At 41.7% G+C, this 18,722-nt stretch overlaps 1 protein-coding gene and 1 long non-coding RNA gene across 3 annotated transcripts; one reads left to right on the forward strand and one right to left on the reverse strand.

Annotated features, from left to right (window-relative positions):
- Nucleotides 1-341: 341 nt before the first annotated feature.
- On the reverse strand, nt 342-981 carry LOC145422298 (uncharacterized). Its single transcript, XR_013903588.1, has 2 exons — nt 586-981; nt 342-508 (listed from the first exon to the last, which is right to left on the reverse strand). It is a non-coding gene; the product is annotated as an uncharacterized LOC145422298 (long non-coding RNA).
- A 1,997-nt stretch (nt 982-2,978) lies between these two features.
- Nucleotides 2,979-12,553, forward strand: lamtor3 (late endosomal/lysosomal adaptor, MAPK and MTOR activator 3). 2 transcript variants are annotated; one of them, XM_026152899.2, is made up of 7 exons: nt 2,979-3,110; nt 3,314-3,369; nt 7,391-7,425; nt 7,524-7,582; nt 9,056-9,189; nt 9,682-9,745; nt 12,213-12,553. In XM_026152899.2, the coding sequence occupies exons 2-7, from the start codon at nt 3,361-3,363 to the stop codon at nt 12,284-12,286; spliced, it is 375 nt and encodes a 124-aa protein (XP_026008684.1). In that variant the 5' UTR covers nt 2,979-3,110; nt 3,314-3,360; the 3' UTR covers nt 12,287-12,553. The 2 variants fall into 2 exon arrangements, with proteins under 2 accessions (XP_026008684.1, XP_080149609.1); XM_080293483.1 differs by having other exon boundaries at nt 2,993-3,110; nt 3,259-3,369.
- Nucleotides 12,554-18,722: the final 6,169 nt, after the last annotated feature.

An 18,722-nucleotide genomic window follows, 5' to 3' on the forward strand; every position in this document is an offset into this window, starting at 1 on the left:
CCGTAACCGGGCCAGGAGTCGCCGGTAACGCCGCTGCTTGCTCTGTCATTTTCGTCACTAGCCGTTCACCAAGCTGACGGTTATTTTTTCCACTGTCTCTCTTCGCCGCCTAGAGCGAGTGCACTTCTGACACCATGTTGAGTTGGGCTCTTTTAATAAACTCCTCGTTTAGGCGATAACGTGGAACACCACCATCTTTATTTCCAGCTTACTCTATATCCCTTACATAGCCTCACTTCCTGTCTAGAAGGGTAAGTACTGCCGCCTAGTGGCACATGATATACCTCACTATAGATTACACCACAGTGGGGATGAGGAATGTAGGACCCAAAACGCAGGACTCAGCGATGCCACAGTGCACTTTATTTACAGTGAATTGACAGCAGGTCAGTCCAACAGTTACTCAGATGTAAATTGCCAATGGTGCTCATCCCTTGCTCCCAGTGCGTCCCGTGCTGTAGCCCCCTTAGTTTGTGTGCTCCCCAACTCGCTTCTTCGCTCGACTTTCCTGGAGGAAGAAGGAAAAACCACAATTAACCACACACTAGTCGACTCCCCGGACCACACGCCTCGCACAGACTATACCGGTCAAGAGTAATAATCCCACGTCGACTGTCGCCGCGAGTCCAGGTTAAATACCTCTTCCTAGCCGGGAGGGATGATTACCACCAGCTGGTCAGGTAATCAGCTGCAACAGCAAAGAGGGACTCCCGATGACGACAGTCGCCCGGACACGCCTCTCCCACGATGCGCGCTTCCGTCAACAGCCCCGAGGACGGGGAGAGATAGAGAGATGCAGACACATGCATTCTACATACAAACGTGGACAGAACAGTAGACGACACCGACCCCAAATAATAGTCGTAATAATAATAATAACAACAACAACAACAACAATAATACCACTGCTCACGGACTCCTGAGTCCTCCAGAGCCGGGTCCGTGACAGAAACTGTTTTTTCAGAAAATATTATTTTGAATACACTGTTTTTAATGTTTTACGTGATTCCACGTTTTTTTAATCTAAATATAATTTTTTATCTCTGTGAAGGTTCTCAGTCATCCAGGTCATCGTAGTCAAAGGAGCTTGGAAAGAAAAGCGTCTGGACTTCTTTAAGTTGCTTGAAGACGTTTCACCTCTCATCCTAGAAGCTTCTTCAATTCTAAGGTCAAATGGTGGAGAGTCCCAGATATAAACCTAGTGGGAGTTTCCCTCCACAGAGGGAATTTTTTTATCCAATAAAAAGAGGTTTCAATCAATTTTTGTAATGTAGAGAATATCCATGTCCAATTGTAATTTACTGTAAACATTAGGATGAGGGTTTTGTGTTATGGCCCCCAGGGTAAGATTAGAATTAGGATGGGGGAGGGGGTATGGTTAGGGTTAGGGGGTTTAGATGGGGGAGCTCAAGTTTGGAGGTTGGCCACCGAAGGTGGCCAAACTCCATGCACAGACCAAACCTGTTCCCATCCTGGGCCCCCACGTCACTCACGGATTGCTCTCCAGGAGGGAAGTGTCCTCTCTTATCCCAAATAAAGGGGTTTGAAAGTGGGCTTAGAGAACCCAGAGGTTAAGTTTAGGGCCGGAAGATAGGGGATGAAGTTAGGGCCCAATGTTCAATCAGGGCTCTAGGCGGTTAGGTTTAGGTTCCCTGCATGGGGTTAAAAGAGGTTAAGGTTAGGGAAGGCTTCAGGCCCAGGAGTTTATAATGGGATGGCCATAAAAGGGCCTATACAAATAAAAAATGAAGAAACAAGGAGAAAAGTAAAGTGGAGGGGAAAATTCCCTTAAATGGAGTTACAGCACCCTCTAGTGGGTTATATTGGGGCTAAACTCTCACAAAATGGCATCTGAAGCCTCCCTCAAGCACAGAAGTACATAAAATCAGTCACTCAAATTGGTTTCATGGAGATGCTTCATTAACATGATCATTCCAATGATCCAACATGTGCTCTGCAGTCTTGTCCGTCCAGCGAAGATTGTCCGATTCTGTGCTGAACTTATCAGCAGGTAGAGCAGGTATGTGCTCCTTTAAACCTGCAATAAAATTGTTTATGTGTAATAATGTGTCTTGTTCTGTTTTGGGAAGGGCAGAAGAAAAGTTAATCACTGGAATATAAATGTCAGCTTGGGGGAATTTTTCTTGTGCCGACCTCAGCGTTCTTCTCAGCTCCCTTATTGGTACATTTTTATCCCTCTGACACCTGTTTTTCAGGCTGAAGGAGAGAACCAGCTTCTCCACCGATGTGTCACTGTCTGCTTTATCCACAAGGATCTCTGCATGGCCCCATTCTGTCAATTTGGACTCCCTCCGCAACATAAGGAGGAATCAAGCCCACATTGGTGTCTCCAATGATCACCGATGCTTCCTTTGTGTGCAGTCTCCACTCTCTGAGCTTTTTCTTTGTGCTTGGATGTCTCGTCGGGGTGTATACCTGTTGTTCAACTGAAGCTGTGTTGGTCTTCTTGGGGGTGGATTCCCCCTGTATGAGGTCCATCGCCTCCATGTTCTGTTGTAGCTGAATGGCGGGAGAAGATTTCCCCTCAGAAGAAGCCCCATGAAGTGCTGTAAGGATTCTCCTCACCGTTTTGGGTGCAGTGTTAGCTGTGGGTGGAGCATGAAAGGAACAATGGAAGGAAGACATAATAATAATCCATTTTATTTGAAAGCGCCTTTCATCTCTCACAGACAATGTAAAAAAAAAGAAAAAAAGAAAGCGCCTTTCAGAACACTCAAGGACACTGTACATGGCAGAATAATAAAAACAGAATAATGTATTCATATAATGAATACATATCCATCTGCTGGTGTTTTTCTGTTATGAGTAATGTGCAGTTTACATCATATACAAAAAACACCAATAGAAAATAGGCAAAAGGCAACCGATCCAAGCTCAGTAAAGTGAAAGGTGATCAATGTACTACAAAAAGAGAAGAAAGTGATTTTTGAGCACCTTTCATGTCTATACCAGTTGGTGGCGCTAATGCACCACTTTGTGGTTTGCCAGCCACCAAAATTCAAGAAGAAGAAGTAATCACGTGATTATGTTTTTTTAATCTGCCTTTCCAGATCCCGAGGGTTATGTTTTTGTTTTAAAGTCGTTCAAAGGTTTGTCCTTTCGTTTGAGATTTTAATGTGTATTTCCAATTTGCCTGTCTAGTTATTTTTATTATTTGTTTTTAGTTTAATGAGGAGATGTTAACTCGCGCATTTATATTATCTGGGAAACCGCTGTGTGCTTTATTTGACATAAAAGAATGTGAAGTTCCGACGACGTACTGAGTCCTCTGTGTGAACAACTATCATTACAGTCATCTCCCTGCAGTCGTCGAGCGGTCTCGATACCTCGATAGCTGCCATGGCCGATGTAAGTATGAGACGTCTGTCATTCTTCTTGAGTTCCCGTCTCCAAAATGGAGAAGCAGGAAAAAACGTATTGCTGATAATTCCTATTAAAAAAGGGACACGTGAAGTAGTGTTCGAGATTTAAAAGCGCTCTCAAAAGTAAGCACTTATTTACTTGTTTATTTTATTTTGATCTCTTTATTCTTGGGGGTGTCGGAGATTAATGAAGCGGCTTCATGTGCCCTTATCATGATGTCGAGGCGACCACTGCGGAGTGTATTTCGGTTTGTTGCGCTGCCTCCGGAGCTGGGTGGAAAGCATAAGTGTACGATTGTTTGTTTTTTAATTGACGTTCCAGCACAGAAACTCGGAGACGTGCAGATATACAGAGAAAGAGAGATGTTGGAAGAGTTTTTTAAAAAAACAAGAAAAACTCTTCCGGCTTCCGGTTTTGACCTCTTCTCTTCCTGTATCAGTGCTTATGTGGCGATTATCTGAGCGGCGACGCCTATCGTTCAGGAGAATATGCAGTGCTGCCATAAGAGCAGGTATTAATACAAGGCAGTTTCGCAGTGCTGAAATATGCAAGTCCGTACTTCGCAAGTTCACATGCAAGTCTGGATTTCGCAAGACCCGGGAGGAAGCTAGACCAGGAAGAAAACGCAAATTTTATTTCAAAATATTATACATGTATGCACAGTGTTGGGAAGGTTACTTTTAAAATGTATTCCATTACAGAATACATGCCCCAAAATGTATTCTGTAACGTATTCCGTTACGTTACTCAATGACAGTAACGTATTCTGAATACTTTGGATTACTTAATATATTATCATGCTTTTTACAACAACGTGAATGTACTATTGCTGTGTGATTTATTACTATTACTGAAGGTCCGTGACTCCGAACTGTAGTAAAGGGACCTCTGACTAATACGGCGGGGTCCCTGTCGGCTCGTAGCCGAAAAATAGCTTTACTTTGTTGGAGGGGTCAACTTTGCTAGTGAGAGACAGAGAGAGGCGTTGAAAGGCTGCTCCAACGGAACTTATTGTTTTTGGAGGAAAACACGAACACGGTGTACAGTCGAGTCTTAATAGCTTACTTACAGCTGGGCTCGTCAGGCTCTCTTCTTGGCTGCAGTGGTTATTATTATATTTACATGCTTCCAGCTCCCGTTTCTGCTCGATGACAACTCGTACCTTTCCACTCCCCTTTTTCTCCCTCCTCGCGCTCACAGACACATAACGTGTCGCAGTCCATTCTCCCTGCAGCACGGACTACACTGCCCATGATGCTACATTCTTTAGAGCTATGCTTGTAGTAGGGCTGGGCGATATGACCCAAAATTCATATCTCGATATTTTTTAGCTGGATGGCGATATAAGATATATATCTCGATTTTTTTTTTTTTTTAAGCCATAAAGTAAGAACAAAAAGAGTTCTTAGTCAAAGCTGTGTCCCAGATGTCACACAGACACTTTTATTAACATACAGCACAGATGTACATGAAAAATTACTCAAAATTAAATTATGAGCATTCATTAAATAATCATGCTCCATAAATAAAAGAAAACAAGGTTGTTTTTGTGCTAAACAAAGAGCTCACAATTGTGCAGTCAAAATGTAAACTAAAAGACGCTGAGCGTAATAACAAAGACAGACAGATTTCACAGCTGCTCTGTTCCCAAGTTTTGCTGTGTGACTGACAGCCTGGAGTTTGAAATCCGCTTCATAACCACGTCTCTTACAGGTGCCATTTATGGTCCTTATACACACACAATACGGTAATATTACGTTGATGCACAGTACGTATCACTCCGCGAAGCTCCTCAGTAGCCGTAATGCGCCGACAATCCATCAAGCGGTGCAGCTCCGTAGCTTACCAAAGTCGTACTAAAACATTTTTGACAGATTGCTGAGCGCCGTGTACCACATAAAATCGGTTCGTGGCCATCAAGCACAACCAGAATTCATACATAAGGCGCGCTGTCAACTTTTGAGAAAATGAAAGGACTTTAGGGTTAGCGCTGTTAGCGCTGTTAGCTCGTTAGCGTGGTTAGCTCGTTAGCACGTTGACGCCGTCCAGCCCCACGCACGGGGCGATGCGCAGTAACTCGTTAACGGAGATTTGCCGTGTCCGTCTTGTCGCTGCCTGCACGTGAAGCGATGGGGGAGGAGGGGGAGTTGTCTTCAGTGAAGGCGAGGCGGAGTAACGTTGCGTAGAGACAAAAGTGGACGAAAGAGAGGCAAACTTGCGGCTCCACAACTATAATTATAACGTAACATAGACTTTATCGATATAAAGGATATTGTCACATCTTATATCTCGTATAAAAATATATCGATATGTTTTAAAAACTCGATATATCGCCCAGCTCTAGCTTGTAGCATTCTGCCTGTTAGCTTAGCACAACAACAACAACAACAACGAAAAGGCGCTCTCTCACCCAGGAAACACACAGTCGCAGAGAGAGAGAGAGAGCGTCGCCCTGTAACCATGGCAACCGTAATGCTGCCGCCTGGAACAACAGAACGTAGCTGTCAAACAAAACCAAACAGTCCTGACCCACGACAATATGAAACAGGAAAGTACCGCAGTGTAATCCATTTATTTCAACAAAGTAACTGTATTCTGAATACCACCTTTTAAACGGTAACTGTAACGGAATACAGTTACTCCCAACACTGTGTATGCACAGCTCACGCTGCTTATTGAACAGAAACAAACGTGTCCGATGTCAGAATGCTTTTATTTTTATTTTAGTAGACACTCAAAAGTTAAAATAGACAGCTAGTGTTTGGAAGAGATTTGAAAAAATATATTAAAAAAAACAAAACATAATTTGATCATCACTGGTGCAGTCTTCAGGATCTTCACGTATCAACATGCTGTTTCTGCTCCCAGTGGGATTAAAATATTTATAATGTTAGATTTAATTCAGAGTCAGCTGTTAAAATAAAAACAGCACATTTTCACATCCAGGGATAAGGACTGGTGAAATATTCAGTTCAGTACACTGACAGCTCTCCAAGTAAGACTTTGAAATAAAACGACCCAGTTATGAAGATTAATTTATATTCTCGGCCAAACCGATTTGCTCAGGAACAAATAAAACACTGTAATAAGTTTTGGAAATGATGTGCGTCCTCACCAGCTGAAGTCAAGGTTCACTACAGCTGGTGAGGACGAAAATGAAATGACAGATGAAAATGTCAGAGCAAAAATGACATTTGGAAAAATGTCAGAGCACTTTTGCAAATAGGTGATGTCTTGATAAATCGAGCAATATTTGAAGTTTACGCATCTACATCCTGAAAATATTGTAAGAGTTAATTTTGTTCCACAGAAATGGTAACATCTCAAACGTTACGTACACTTCTAGCAACTTTCCTCCACCATTGCTGCTTCTAAGTTTCGAACAAACAGAATTCTGGGATACTTGGCTTCACCAAGTCCAGATAAGTCACCGGACACATGAGTGACCAGGCTGCAGTGTACGCGCTGTAATGCTCGCTTTGCTCACTGCTGCACCCATGGTTCGCAGAAACTTCTTTTATACCAGTCAGTACTGTGCAGGAAGCCACTGCAGTATTCTAGACGATAGGCGTCGCCGCCCAGACAGTATCACCAGATAAGGTGGTCAAGACTTTGTCAAGTGTGCTTTTTTTCCCCCACAGACTCAAGTTTTCAATCTCCCTCTGTATATCTGTGTGTCTCTGCAGTGGCCTCACCGCCAAGATACAAATATTGAAAGGTCATAATCAGCTGATGCCCCGCAAAAATTGTGTCACAGCTGACATCAAAATCACAGTGCGACACCAGCGATGTGTCGACTATAATAGCACTGTCACACAGACTAGCTGTAACACATACTTGTTGTACGCTGCCTCCATCTGACAACAGAGCTCACTGCAGCCAGCTGGGCCGTCCCTGGAGTGGAGCGGACAGCAAACGTGCTCCCTCTACTGGACGATGAAGTATGGTTTGTTAGCTCTGACCAACTATCTAACCTTTTTTTTTTTTTATGTAAAATTATTTGCAGGATTTGAAGAGATATCTTTACAAACAGTTGCAAAGGTGCGTATCATTAAAGTAACAAAATCTTCAATGTTACAGTCGACACTATCAGGATGTTCAGTGTTTAATGAGGAAGTTTTGTTGTTTGTCTCCTTCAGCATTGAAGGTCTTCATGCTATTGTGGTCACTGATAGGGATGGTGTCCCGGTTATTAAAGGTAAGAAACATTCTGAATGGCTGGTTATTGCTGGTCTCACTGCTGTCGTGTGGAAAACTGTAAAATCCATGAGAGCAAAAGTAACAGAAGAGAAACTTGGTAGTAGAATTAAAGTGTGTTTGAATAGAGCCTAAAACCAGTTTCCACATTGGCCCTGATAGGAGTAGCTGCTCCTGAAGGTGGAAGTCAGCCAGGCGGGAAGTCCACGAGCTATCAGTTAGTCTGTGAATCGCTCAGACTCACATACTATTGCACAGAACATCAGAGCAGAGAGCACACTTGACTTACTTTGTTTGGCATAAGATGTTTCTTCTTTAAAAAAAAAAGGATTTTTGTATTTTACTAAATATATTAATGTTTCAAATCTTTTCAAATTTGAATTTCCAAGAAATGTTATATATTAATTTAGAGAAAAATGTAACCAGTTGCTCTTTAGTGGAGAAAAAAGCAAATAAGTTGCATCATAAATATAGTGAATTATGCAGGTTTGGGCAGTATTTGAAATAGGGCTGCCACGATTACGTCGACTATCAAAATCGTCGACGACTGATTTAATAGTCGACGCATCGTTTGAAGCTTTGTAAGATCACAAAAGACGCAGGAATAAGTAGCAGGATTTAAGAGTGTAATAACGGACTGAAACAGAAGATGGCAGCACTGCATGTACAAGGATGCTAGCTGCCGTTAAACCCCGAAGAAGGAGAAGCTGTGTCCCAGCATTCATAGCGCGGCCCAGCTCAGTTTCCAACAATGGCGGCGGCTAGTTAGTTTTAATGTTACTCTTATTATTCTTTCTGGGTCACAAAATAAACGTTTAACATATTTTCAGGCGAGAATGTAGCTGTGTAAACCTCAAATATCTGCTCAGTTTATCAAGACACCGCATATTTTCAAAAGCGCTCCGACGTTTTCGGAGACATCTGTTACCCACTAGCTCGATAGCTAGCCGGGGGCTAGGTCACTAGAGCCGTGAGAACACCGGACCCCTGACAAATCGTTTTCAAACCCACCGCCGTCTTTCGCTACTCAGGTTAAACATGATATATGAGTCACTTAGATAACTTAAAAATGTTGTTGTTTGGCTTTTTTCAGTGTTTTATTTGTTCCTGAGTAAATCGGTTTGGCAGATGGCTGAGTTTATTAAACTCAACTGAAACAATCTGCAAATTTCATTAAAATTTAATAAAGTATCATCTTGTCTTTATTTTTAGTTAGCGCATACCTTAAACACTTAAAGCTGTAAGCTAATGATAGTTATATAAGAGCAGATGCTGCTGGTGCAATAAGCTGTAGTTTTACGTTGAATGGATGATGATCTGATTAGTCGACTAATCGCAAAAATAATCGCTGAATAGTCGACTATCAAAATAATCGTTTGTGGCAGCCCTAATTTGAAACAAATGTCAGCAGACATTCCTTATGTGGAGAGTGTTTTATCCCTACATCCCTGACATCGTTGCTGTATCCTTGCAGTTGCCAACGACAATGCCCCAGTTCATGCTTTGAGACCTGGCTTCCTGTCTACGTTTGCTCTGGCCACTGATCAGGGCAGCAAACTGGGCCTTTCTAAGAACAAGAGCATCATCTGCTATTATAACGCCTACCAGGTCAGACCCCTTCTTTCCACCAATCAGTAGTTTGGTATATTTGTCATACCATAGTCTAGCTCCAAAAATGTCATATATTCTATATTTGTTACACAGAAAGCGAAATATTTCAAGCCTTTATTTTATTTTTCACTATTGTTAAATTATTATATTAAGTTATTGCTATAATGAAAGCAAACAGCATATTCATTTATACGCACAGTACCTGTTTTAGGGTCCTTTGCCCCAAATTACTGCATCAGTGTGGCATACAAGCATAAGGTCAGGTTGTTTTGATGATGGTCTTCAGCTCTTCTGCATATCAGAAGTGAAGGGGCTAAAATTTTAGATATGAATTTCAAGCCCTGACATCTACCCAAGTTTAATGTCATTATTTCAGTTTGTTCTAAGGTCAGGATGAGTATGGATTGACCAACTCAGGTTTGGTAAAGTATATCTAGTTTATTTAACTTTTTTTTTTTATATAACATGTAATGTTTCTGGATTGAACAGATTGTGCAGTTCAATCGGCTACCACTGGTCATCAGCTTCATTGCCGGCAACACTGCCAACACAGGTAAAGTTTGAGCCAGCGATCAGCAGAGTGTCATGCCATTTAGATGTCATATGAAGAGTCAGTAGTTGTCAATATAAAATCAGCATTACAAGTGAAATTTAACCAAATCACAGGATCTTTGATTCTATTTAGACTCAGACTGTCAGAAATATTATAATTCTGATCATTTATCAGGACATACCCATATTTTTTCATATATATATATATATATATATATATATATATATATATATATATATATATATAAATTTTTTATTTATTTATTAGGGGTGCACCGATACTTGTACCGATATTGAACCGTTCGATACAGTGCTTTCGGTTCGGTACGCATATGTATCGAACAATACAACATTTTAAATTTATTTTATCAACTTTTCTTCTGACGATGCTGTCTGTTGAAAGCTCAGTGGATCTGCGTTCGACTACTCCGCCTAGGCTGCACTGTCGAGCGCAGATCCACTGAGCGCAGCGCAAGCTAGCAAGACAGAAGCTAATCTCGTTGCAACCTGGCAAATTGAACCTCCCCCACCCTCATTCAGATCTGGCCTTTGGAACTATCTTGGTTTTCATGTGACGTATGACCCTGAAGGTAAGCGCGTCATGGACAAAAGTAAAACAGTATGTCGGATCTGCCATGCAATGCTCAATTACATGGGTGGGAGCTAGTGCGTTAGCGCAGTTAGCTCGTTAAGGTGTTGACGCCGTCCAGCCCCACGTACGGAACGATCGGCGGTAGCTCGTTAACGGAGATTTGCCGTGTTGTGGCGTTAACGTCATTTCAGATTAACGCTGACAGCACTAGTGGGAACACAACGAATATGACTGCACATTTACTCCGACAGCATCCTAGTGCAAAGACAAGTGGAAGCAGACAAAAACAACAAGCACCATGCTACTAACTTTACCCGAGTCATTTAGACAGCCGTTAGCACAGGATTCTCCTTATGGGGACCTGATATGTTTAATATGCTGCTGAGAATATAGCCCAGAAGAAGCGTATAGTATAGCTTTTATTTTGGAAAGAGACATTTCTCTGTAATAAACTCTCTTTTCCAAAGATGAGTGATTCCTCAGATTTATTTTTTTATTACTTTGTTGTTTCAGCAACATTAAATTTAAAAACTGTACTTATGAGTTAAAATATATATTTATAATTTTAATAAATGACAAATTAAAAAAGCATGAAATTTTTTTTGTATCGAAAAAATATCAAACCGTGACACCAAAGTATCGAACCGAACCGTGAATTTTGTGTATCGTTGCACCCCTAATATATATATATCTATGTATATATGTGTGTGTGTGTGTGTGTGTGTGTATATACTGCACAGTTACAGCGGTCAGCTGCGTAGAAAAGGATCCTGGTGTAGAAAGTAATATTAAATAAATTCTAACAACAGCTGATCAAGCTTAAACGTGCTGCTGCTGTTCAGGCGCTGGTTTCCTCTTTCTGGTGCAAAGTGGGCCAAAAACAAAGAAGAGAGGCGGACTCACGACAGAAAAGCCGATCAGCTGATCATTGATCAGTTTCACGATTGAAGTAGCAGCAGGAGAGAGAGAGAGAGAGGCAATCGCTCCATATATCGGTTGTTAAGCTTAACGCTGGAATGCTTTACAAACATTCAGAGATGAACTTACACACTTGCTTTACTTCTCTCTGGGATGACTTCCTCGGAGATGAAATGCTGGTTTGGTAGCGAGGCTACAAATACACACAGCCGCTCTATCACGTGAGCACACTGCTGCGACGTGTTACGGTTATGAGCCGAGTTACGGCGTGTCGCCAGTTTTGTGAGGTGCTTTTTTGATATTTAATGGATCGGATTACATTTTTTTTTTTTTTTATTTCTCATACACACACACACACACACAGTACCTGAGGATAAACTACAGAAAAACATGAAGATTTGGGAAGTGGTGTAGTAGTTAGTAGATGCCCAATGAGCAAATGTGACCGAAATGATGGCGTTTGAGATGCTGTGACAGACGTGACACTTGCAAGATTATCTGTGAAGAGAACGGGCCTGGTGGTAGGGTTGGGCGATGTGTAAACATTTTCCAACTGACAATCGTCAATCCAAATATTGACGGTGGGCGATATATTCACGCATGCGCAGACTTTTTGATGGGCGGAGCAATGTAATCATGCACGAACTGATTTGCGCGTTTACAACACAGAAGTCCAAACATGGACAAAGTAATTTCCCCCCAAAATTAGGGCTGCCAGCTTTAATGTGGTCATCGCGATTAACACGATTAAAATTTAAACGCGCTCAACCCGTCTGGAGCGCAGAATGAACAAACGTTGGACAAACTGCAGACGTAGCATTTGGGCGCACTCTGAGGAATGATAATAAACCTCATAAATATTATGTGTCTGTACTCACTGTGTGTTGTGAGTTCTTCTCCTCACATGTATGTCATATTTGTTGAGTAACAGTACAACACTGTCCTTGTGTGTCCTCAGGTCTGATAATGAGCCTGGAGAAAGAGCTGGCTTCACTAATAGAGGAGCTGAGGCAGGTGGTGGAAGTGACTTAAAGCTGTGACATATCAGCTGCACAGTCACATGATCTGCATCACATCCTGCTCACTTTCATGCTCTCAGTGCTTCTGCATTCATGTCTTTAACAGATCTGACTAAATATAAGACCTGTGCATATCTTGCTGTGTTTTCTGTACACCTTTGTGCCATTAATGGATATTTCTTGTAGAATTTCTTGTCTGATTAAATCTGTAATTATAAGCATTTAAAAATGTTGTTTTTGGTTGGATGGGGGAATTGCAAATAAAAAATAATACAACTGAGGTTAAATTTTACTTGTATTTTATTTTATTAATTATTGGAATTTAACTTTTTTTTTTCTTTTTTTTTTTTTGGGAGGGTCTTGCTTTAAGCATTTCATCATATTAGTCATGTACTGCTGTAACAGTGCTGTATGTATGAAGGGAAAATGATTCCGAGAATATTTAGATGTGATTTATATAATTTGAAAATGTAAATATGGTATTTAAAAAATATTAACCAGTATTTTTAGAGATAACAAGTTAACATTTAATTAACAGATTCAGGTTTACATTTTCATTGCAATGATGTTCGTCTGCCACTTTTTTGCTGAGATTGTTGTCCAAGTCTCTGGAACTCAAGTGTTCAAACGGTAAAAATTTGTTAAAAGGTATCATTACGAAGGAGCTTATGGAGAAAAAAATGGTAAAAACAATTTGGATGTACAGAAAAGTGTGGACGAATAAGAACCATAAAAGATTATTCCAAACAGTCCTGACCCGCCACAATATGAAACAGGAAAGTACCGCAGTGTAATCCATTTATTTCAACAAAGTAACTGTATTCTAAATACCACCTTTTTAAACGGTAACTGTAACAGAATACAGTTACTCATATTTTGTATTTTAAATACGTAACGGCGGTACATGTATTCTGTTACTCCCCAACACTGGTCATGTGCATATGGTCTTTGCAAGCTCAGACAGCTGGTTTATTGTTTAGGTCTTAGAAGTTCTAATTTGCTTTTTTTTTTTGACTTTGTTCAGTTTCCCAGTGACCTGTTGAATGACTTAAGTGTAGGAAGACTGGAATTTCTAAATGTCTTTCCTGTATCTGTATGTGGGGCATCCAAGTTTTCTTTTTAAAAATAACCTTGGGGCAGGGATAGCTCAGTAGGTAAAGTGGTCGCCCCATGATCAGAAGGTCGGCGGTTCGAATCCACTTAACGGCTACCCTGAGGTACCCCTGAGCAAGGTACCGTCCCTACACACTGCTCCCCGGGCGCCTGCTTAGTGGGCTGCCCACTGCTTCACTGAGTGAATGGGTCAAATGCAGAGAAAAACAAGTAATTTCCCCATGGGGATCAATAAAGTATCCATTATTATTATTATAAATGACCTTGCTTTAGCTCTTTTTCCTTATCAGAACTCCATAAAGTCATCCTCTGAGATGAAACCGATGTTTCTGGAGATCCAGTAATGGGAACCTTAGGAGAATACATTTGACTAATGATAAAACTTAAACTTCTTCTTGTGATCTCTATGGCTACGTTCACACTGCAGGCGAAAGCGCATCAAATCCGACTTTTTTGACCCTGTGCGACCCATATCTGGTCATGGTCTGACAGTGTGAACGGCACAAATCCAATATTTTCAAATCTGATCTGGTTCACTTTTGTATGTGGTACTGAATCCGATACATATCTGATGTTTTAGAAAGCGACTGCTGTTTGAATGGTCATGTCGCACTCAATCCGTCTTTGACACAAGACAGACGCCAATTATCAGCGCCCGGGAAGACACCGTGAACGCTTCCTGGCCATCCAGTGTAGACGTTAGTGAAACTGTTGGGAAGACAGCGTTGGAGAAACGTGAACATTTTATTTGTACTGTATAATCTGCAGATTCTGACAGAAATGTGCAACTATCCTTTGAAGCACCGCTCCTCTAAAACAGCAATAAGGATCATTATTAGGCCATATGTAAATAACAAAATAACTTTATAACTTAAATTTAGGGAAACGTAAAGTCTGAAACAGGTCTTTATATTAAGGCCAGCAGTCAAACAATACTGTTTGGTCTTGGTCTAAACAGAGCGCGCTGTGTGTGAAGTCTTCTTTTGCGCATGCGGGCCGCTTTGAGGGTTCACACTAGAGGACGTTTGCTGTCACATTTTATTTGTAGTGTGAACAAGCAGACAAAAAAATCGGAATCGAGCATTAAGACCTGCAGTGTGAACGTAGCCTAAGTCAAAGGCATCTTTTATCTTCTTGTTCCTTCAACATTGGCTTCAACTTCCAAAAAAGGAATGACAACTATTTTGGAAGTTCTGACCTTATCATTCACTATTTCACTGGGAACAGGCTGCTGGCATTTTGGCTGAGGGCTGTGATGTATCAGTGGGAACAGAATGTGAGGGTTGAAGGCAAATGGAATCGGTGGGTAAGGAGCTGCTTGCAGGGAGTGGACTGAACTGGATCTTCATGGACCTCATTATAACTGTGATGTGAAAGACTTAGGATAAAAAACTGTCATGCTGGTGTAACAGTGTTTATGTTGTATGTGATTACACTTGCCATGTTAACACGTGTATTTGTTTATTTGTAATGTTTATTGGCTCAATGGCACCCTCTCTCATAAACGGTGCATAAATGCCACTTGCAGCACTATAAATTGTCTGAGTGTTAATAAGAAGAGAACTGTTGCAAATGTGAAGTGCTAAAATAGTCACATAATAGTATTGTACACTGGCTAGCTTAGCTAGCAAGCTGTGCTACTAGAACATGTTACTCCTTTTGTAGTGTCCTGTGTTTGAGCCACCTGTAACGAGCCAACCTGCCTGACCAGCACTTATGCCGTTCTCATCCAGATAATAAACAGATTCTCTAAAGGATAAGAAAGTCTCATGGTAAATGGCCTGCATTTGTAAAGCACTTTTTTCTAGTCCCTAAGGACCCCAAAGCGCTTCACACTACATCATCCACCCATTCACACACTGGTGATGGCAGCTACATTGTAGCCACAGCTGCCCTGGGGCGCACTGACAGAGGCGAGGCTGCCGGACACTGGTGCCACCGGGCCCTCTGACCACCACCAGTAGGCAAACATGGGGTTAGTATCTTGCCCAAGGATATTTGGCATACAGTCAGGAGGCAGCCTGGGATCAAACCACCGACCTTCTGATTAGTGGCTGACCTGCTCTGCCACCTGAGCTACAGCCACCCCAATGCATCTTTTACTACACAACGCAATGTCAAGTTAATTTTTAGACCAGTTAGTTACAGCAAAGTGTAATTAAGTCTTGTTACACTGGTGCCGTGAGCCTTGATTCTGAACCCAGTGAGAGGACCCTGAAGTGTTGGAGGCGTCGACTGGTGTCTGGAGAGGCTGTGCAGCGGGAGTTTCTCAGGTTGCTTGTCTCTTTGTTTCAATACTACTCCACAGACTGTGCAGGTTAAATAAAGTTTCACAGTCCTGGGGTGGTGCCAGGGCGCTGTGCCTCCTTTCGTCACAAGGTGGCAGCGTCCCCTGACACGTGGCTGATTTTATAGTCAAAGTATTTTTTTATTTCATCTGTTTTCAGTTTAGATATTATTGGGTGGTGATCTTGCATAATGCCTATTAACAGCAGTTCAGTGATACTTGCCCTTGAAACTAGTTTCTACAAACTAGAGCTGCTGATTACACTGGCTCTGTTAATATCATATATACACTGGAAGTGTTTGCATCATCTGTCCATCCTATTGGAGTTGACTTGTGTGACTGGTAAAATAGTAAAATATAAAATGCTAATCATTTACAGATTTTCTGTTATTTAGAACAGAAACATCATATCTGCACCAAAGATTATTGGAAACATTTAAATATGTTATATTTCTGTGTACTTTACACATTTAGGCGTTTGTTTGCAGGTAACAGGAAGCACACATAGCCAAGTTAGAACCACAGCAACATCTGCTGGAAACCTCCGTAACAGCAGCAACGGCAGGCAGTATGGACAAACATAACATTACTGTTATCTACCCCTTTTCTTTCTTTTTTTTTCTTTTAGTTTTGGACCTCTTAGGCATACCCAAATCAAACAACACCACTACTATGGAAGAACTTATCAGGTTATGGATTACACAAAAATAAAGGTTCATATGTCGAATGAAATTCATGGTAATCATTGTCATAAATGCAACAAATATGCAACAACATAACATGAGAGAAAACACATTTCAAAACAGAAAATACAGCATCAGTGTGCTTTTAACCCAGGTATTTACTATTTGGTTTAGACACTACCAGATCTGATTCGGTGGAAGTTGTCATCAGCGTACTTGGCAATTTTTAGGTGTTTTCATTTTACCCTGCGTTTTTCTGTCCTTGATCACTTGTTCGGACTGTTTTGTGCCAAGTTGTGGTGGGTCGAGTTGAACTTGAATCGTTTCATGTTTGTGCTTTATCGGGTTCAGTTTCATCCACTTGTGGAATTGTGTTCAGTTCATTTTGAGCTGTAGCGAGCTTTTCCGGTTGAGGCTCGCTCACAGGCAGAAGATGTTGTTTGTTGCGCCTGTCTTCCTTTCCGTCCAACTCAACTACATAAGAGCGAGGTTTAGCACATACCTTACTTACAACTCCAATCTTGTCATATCCGCTCTGTGTTTGTAATCTCACCACCTGCTTTGGTGTTAATGGACTGAGCAGCGAGCTGGACTTGTCATAGTGCTGTTGAGTTGAGTTTTGATAGTAGTTGTCACTTTTGCTGTTGGGCTTAACAGTTTTTTGCACACAGGAAGGGTTGACCGTGTTCGCCTTGATAGAAGCCTCCGTGCTGGTGAGCCAAGAATGTTGTCTTGTGGCGTGTTGCGTAGATGTAACAGGCTCAAATAGAAATCAGTTCCATCTCTTTGTGATTTTTCAAGGAGTCTTTTAGCACAGCTCTTTCACTGAGTCCATTTGACTGAGGAAACTCAGGGCTGCTTGTGACATATACAAACTCCCAGTGTGTGGCAAACTCACGAAAGGTCTGGCTGGTGAACTGGGTGCCATTGTCTGAGTACAGTTTCTGTGGTATCCCATGTACTAAGAAGTGGCATTTGAGTGTGGTAATGACTGAGGCAGATGTTAGGTTTTCAAGTTTATCTATTTCAAACCATCCAGAATACGAATCCACGAGCACAAGGTAGTGGCAGTTGTCCCATTCGAATATGTCTGTGGCTGTGATGGACCAGGGAAGATCAGGAATTTGGTGTAGTTTCAGGGGTTGTTTTTGTTGGTGAGGCTTTAGACTGTTGCAAATGCTGCATGATTTGACTTTGTTCTCAATGTCAGAGTTTATTGTCAACCAGAACACTGTCCCTCGCTCTCCTTTTTGTAGACTCCATGCCTGGATGTCCCTTGTGTAGTTCCTGTAGATAGGTTTCATGTGGTGATGCTGGAACGATGGCTCTGTTCCCTTTCATAATGACATTGTTGTTGATGATTAGTTCATCGTGGTAGCTGAAGAATGGTTTGATTTCTATAGGTACACTACTCACTTGTTTTGGTCCACCCCTGCTGGACGTAACAACCAAGTGTCTGTAGAGTAGCGTCCTTCGAGGTGTGTTCGGCAAGCTCTTGTAGGCGTTTTGGTGAGATGAGCTGAAGTGACATTACCTCGAAGTCGCGCCCCTCTTCCTTTAGAGGTTGTTCATCCAGCGTTGGTGTGCGAGAGAGTGTGTCTGGGACGTAAAAGTGTTTGTCTTTCTTGTATACGAGAGTCAAGTTGAACTTTTGTAATCGTAGCATCATGCGCTGTAGCCGTGCCGGAACTGTGTGGAAAGGATTGTTTTGGATTGTGACCAAAGGCTGGTGGTCAGTTTCAATCACCACTGGCTTTCTGTAGATGTCATAAAACCTCTAACATGTGAACACTACAGCTAGTAACTCCTTCTCTATCTGAGCGTACCTTCTCTCTGTTGGAGTTAAAGTTCTTGATGCATACGCCACAGGTTTGTCGTTCTGAAGGCATGCAGTTCCTAGACCATGCTGAGAAGCATCACATGTGAGAGTCACTGTTTTGTGCATGTCATAGTATTGTAGTGCTGGTGGGCTGGTGAGGCACGCTTTAAGTTTGTTGAAAGCATCCTGCTAATGTTGAGTCCAGCTCCACACCAAATCCTTGTGAAGCAGCTGACAAAGTGGTGCTGACAGTTCGGGATGAACTTGCCCAGTTAATTGATAATTCCCAGGAAACGTTGGAGAGACGTCTTGTCCTCTGGTGGTGGCATTTCATTGATCGCAGTGATTTTAGTTGGATCTGCTTTTAGTCCTTCATCAGTGAATATGTGTCCAGTCTGAGTTTTACCTGTCTGGCCCGCTCCAGGACTTTTTTCAAATTTTTGTCATGCTCCTCTATTCCTTTTCCTCCCACTAGGATGTCGTCCACAATCACAGCGCATGGATATCCCGTGAATATCTGTTACATGGTTCTCTGGAAGACTTCAGA

Source organism: Astatotilapia calliptera, chromosome 19, assembly GCF_964374335.1.
Source record: "Astatotilapia calliptera chromosome 19, fAstCal68.1, whole genome shotgun sequence".
Lineage (NCBI taxonomy): Eukaryota > Metazoa > Chordata > Actinopteri > Cichliformes > Cichlidae > Astatotilapia > Astatotilapia calliptera.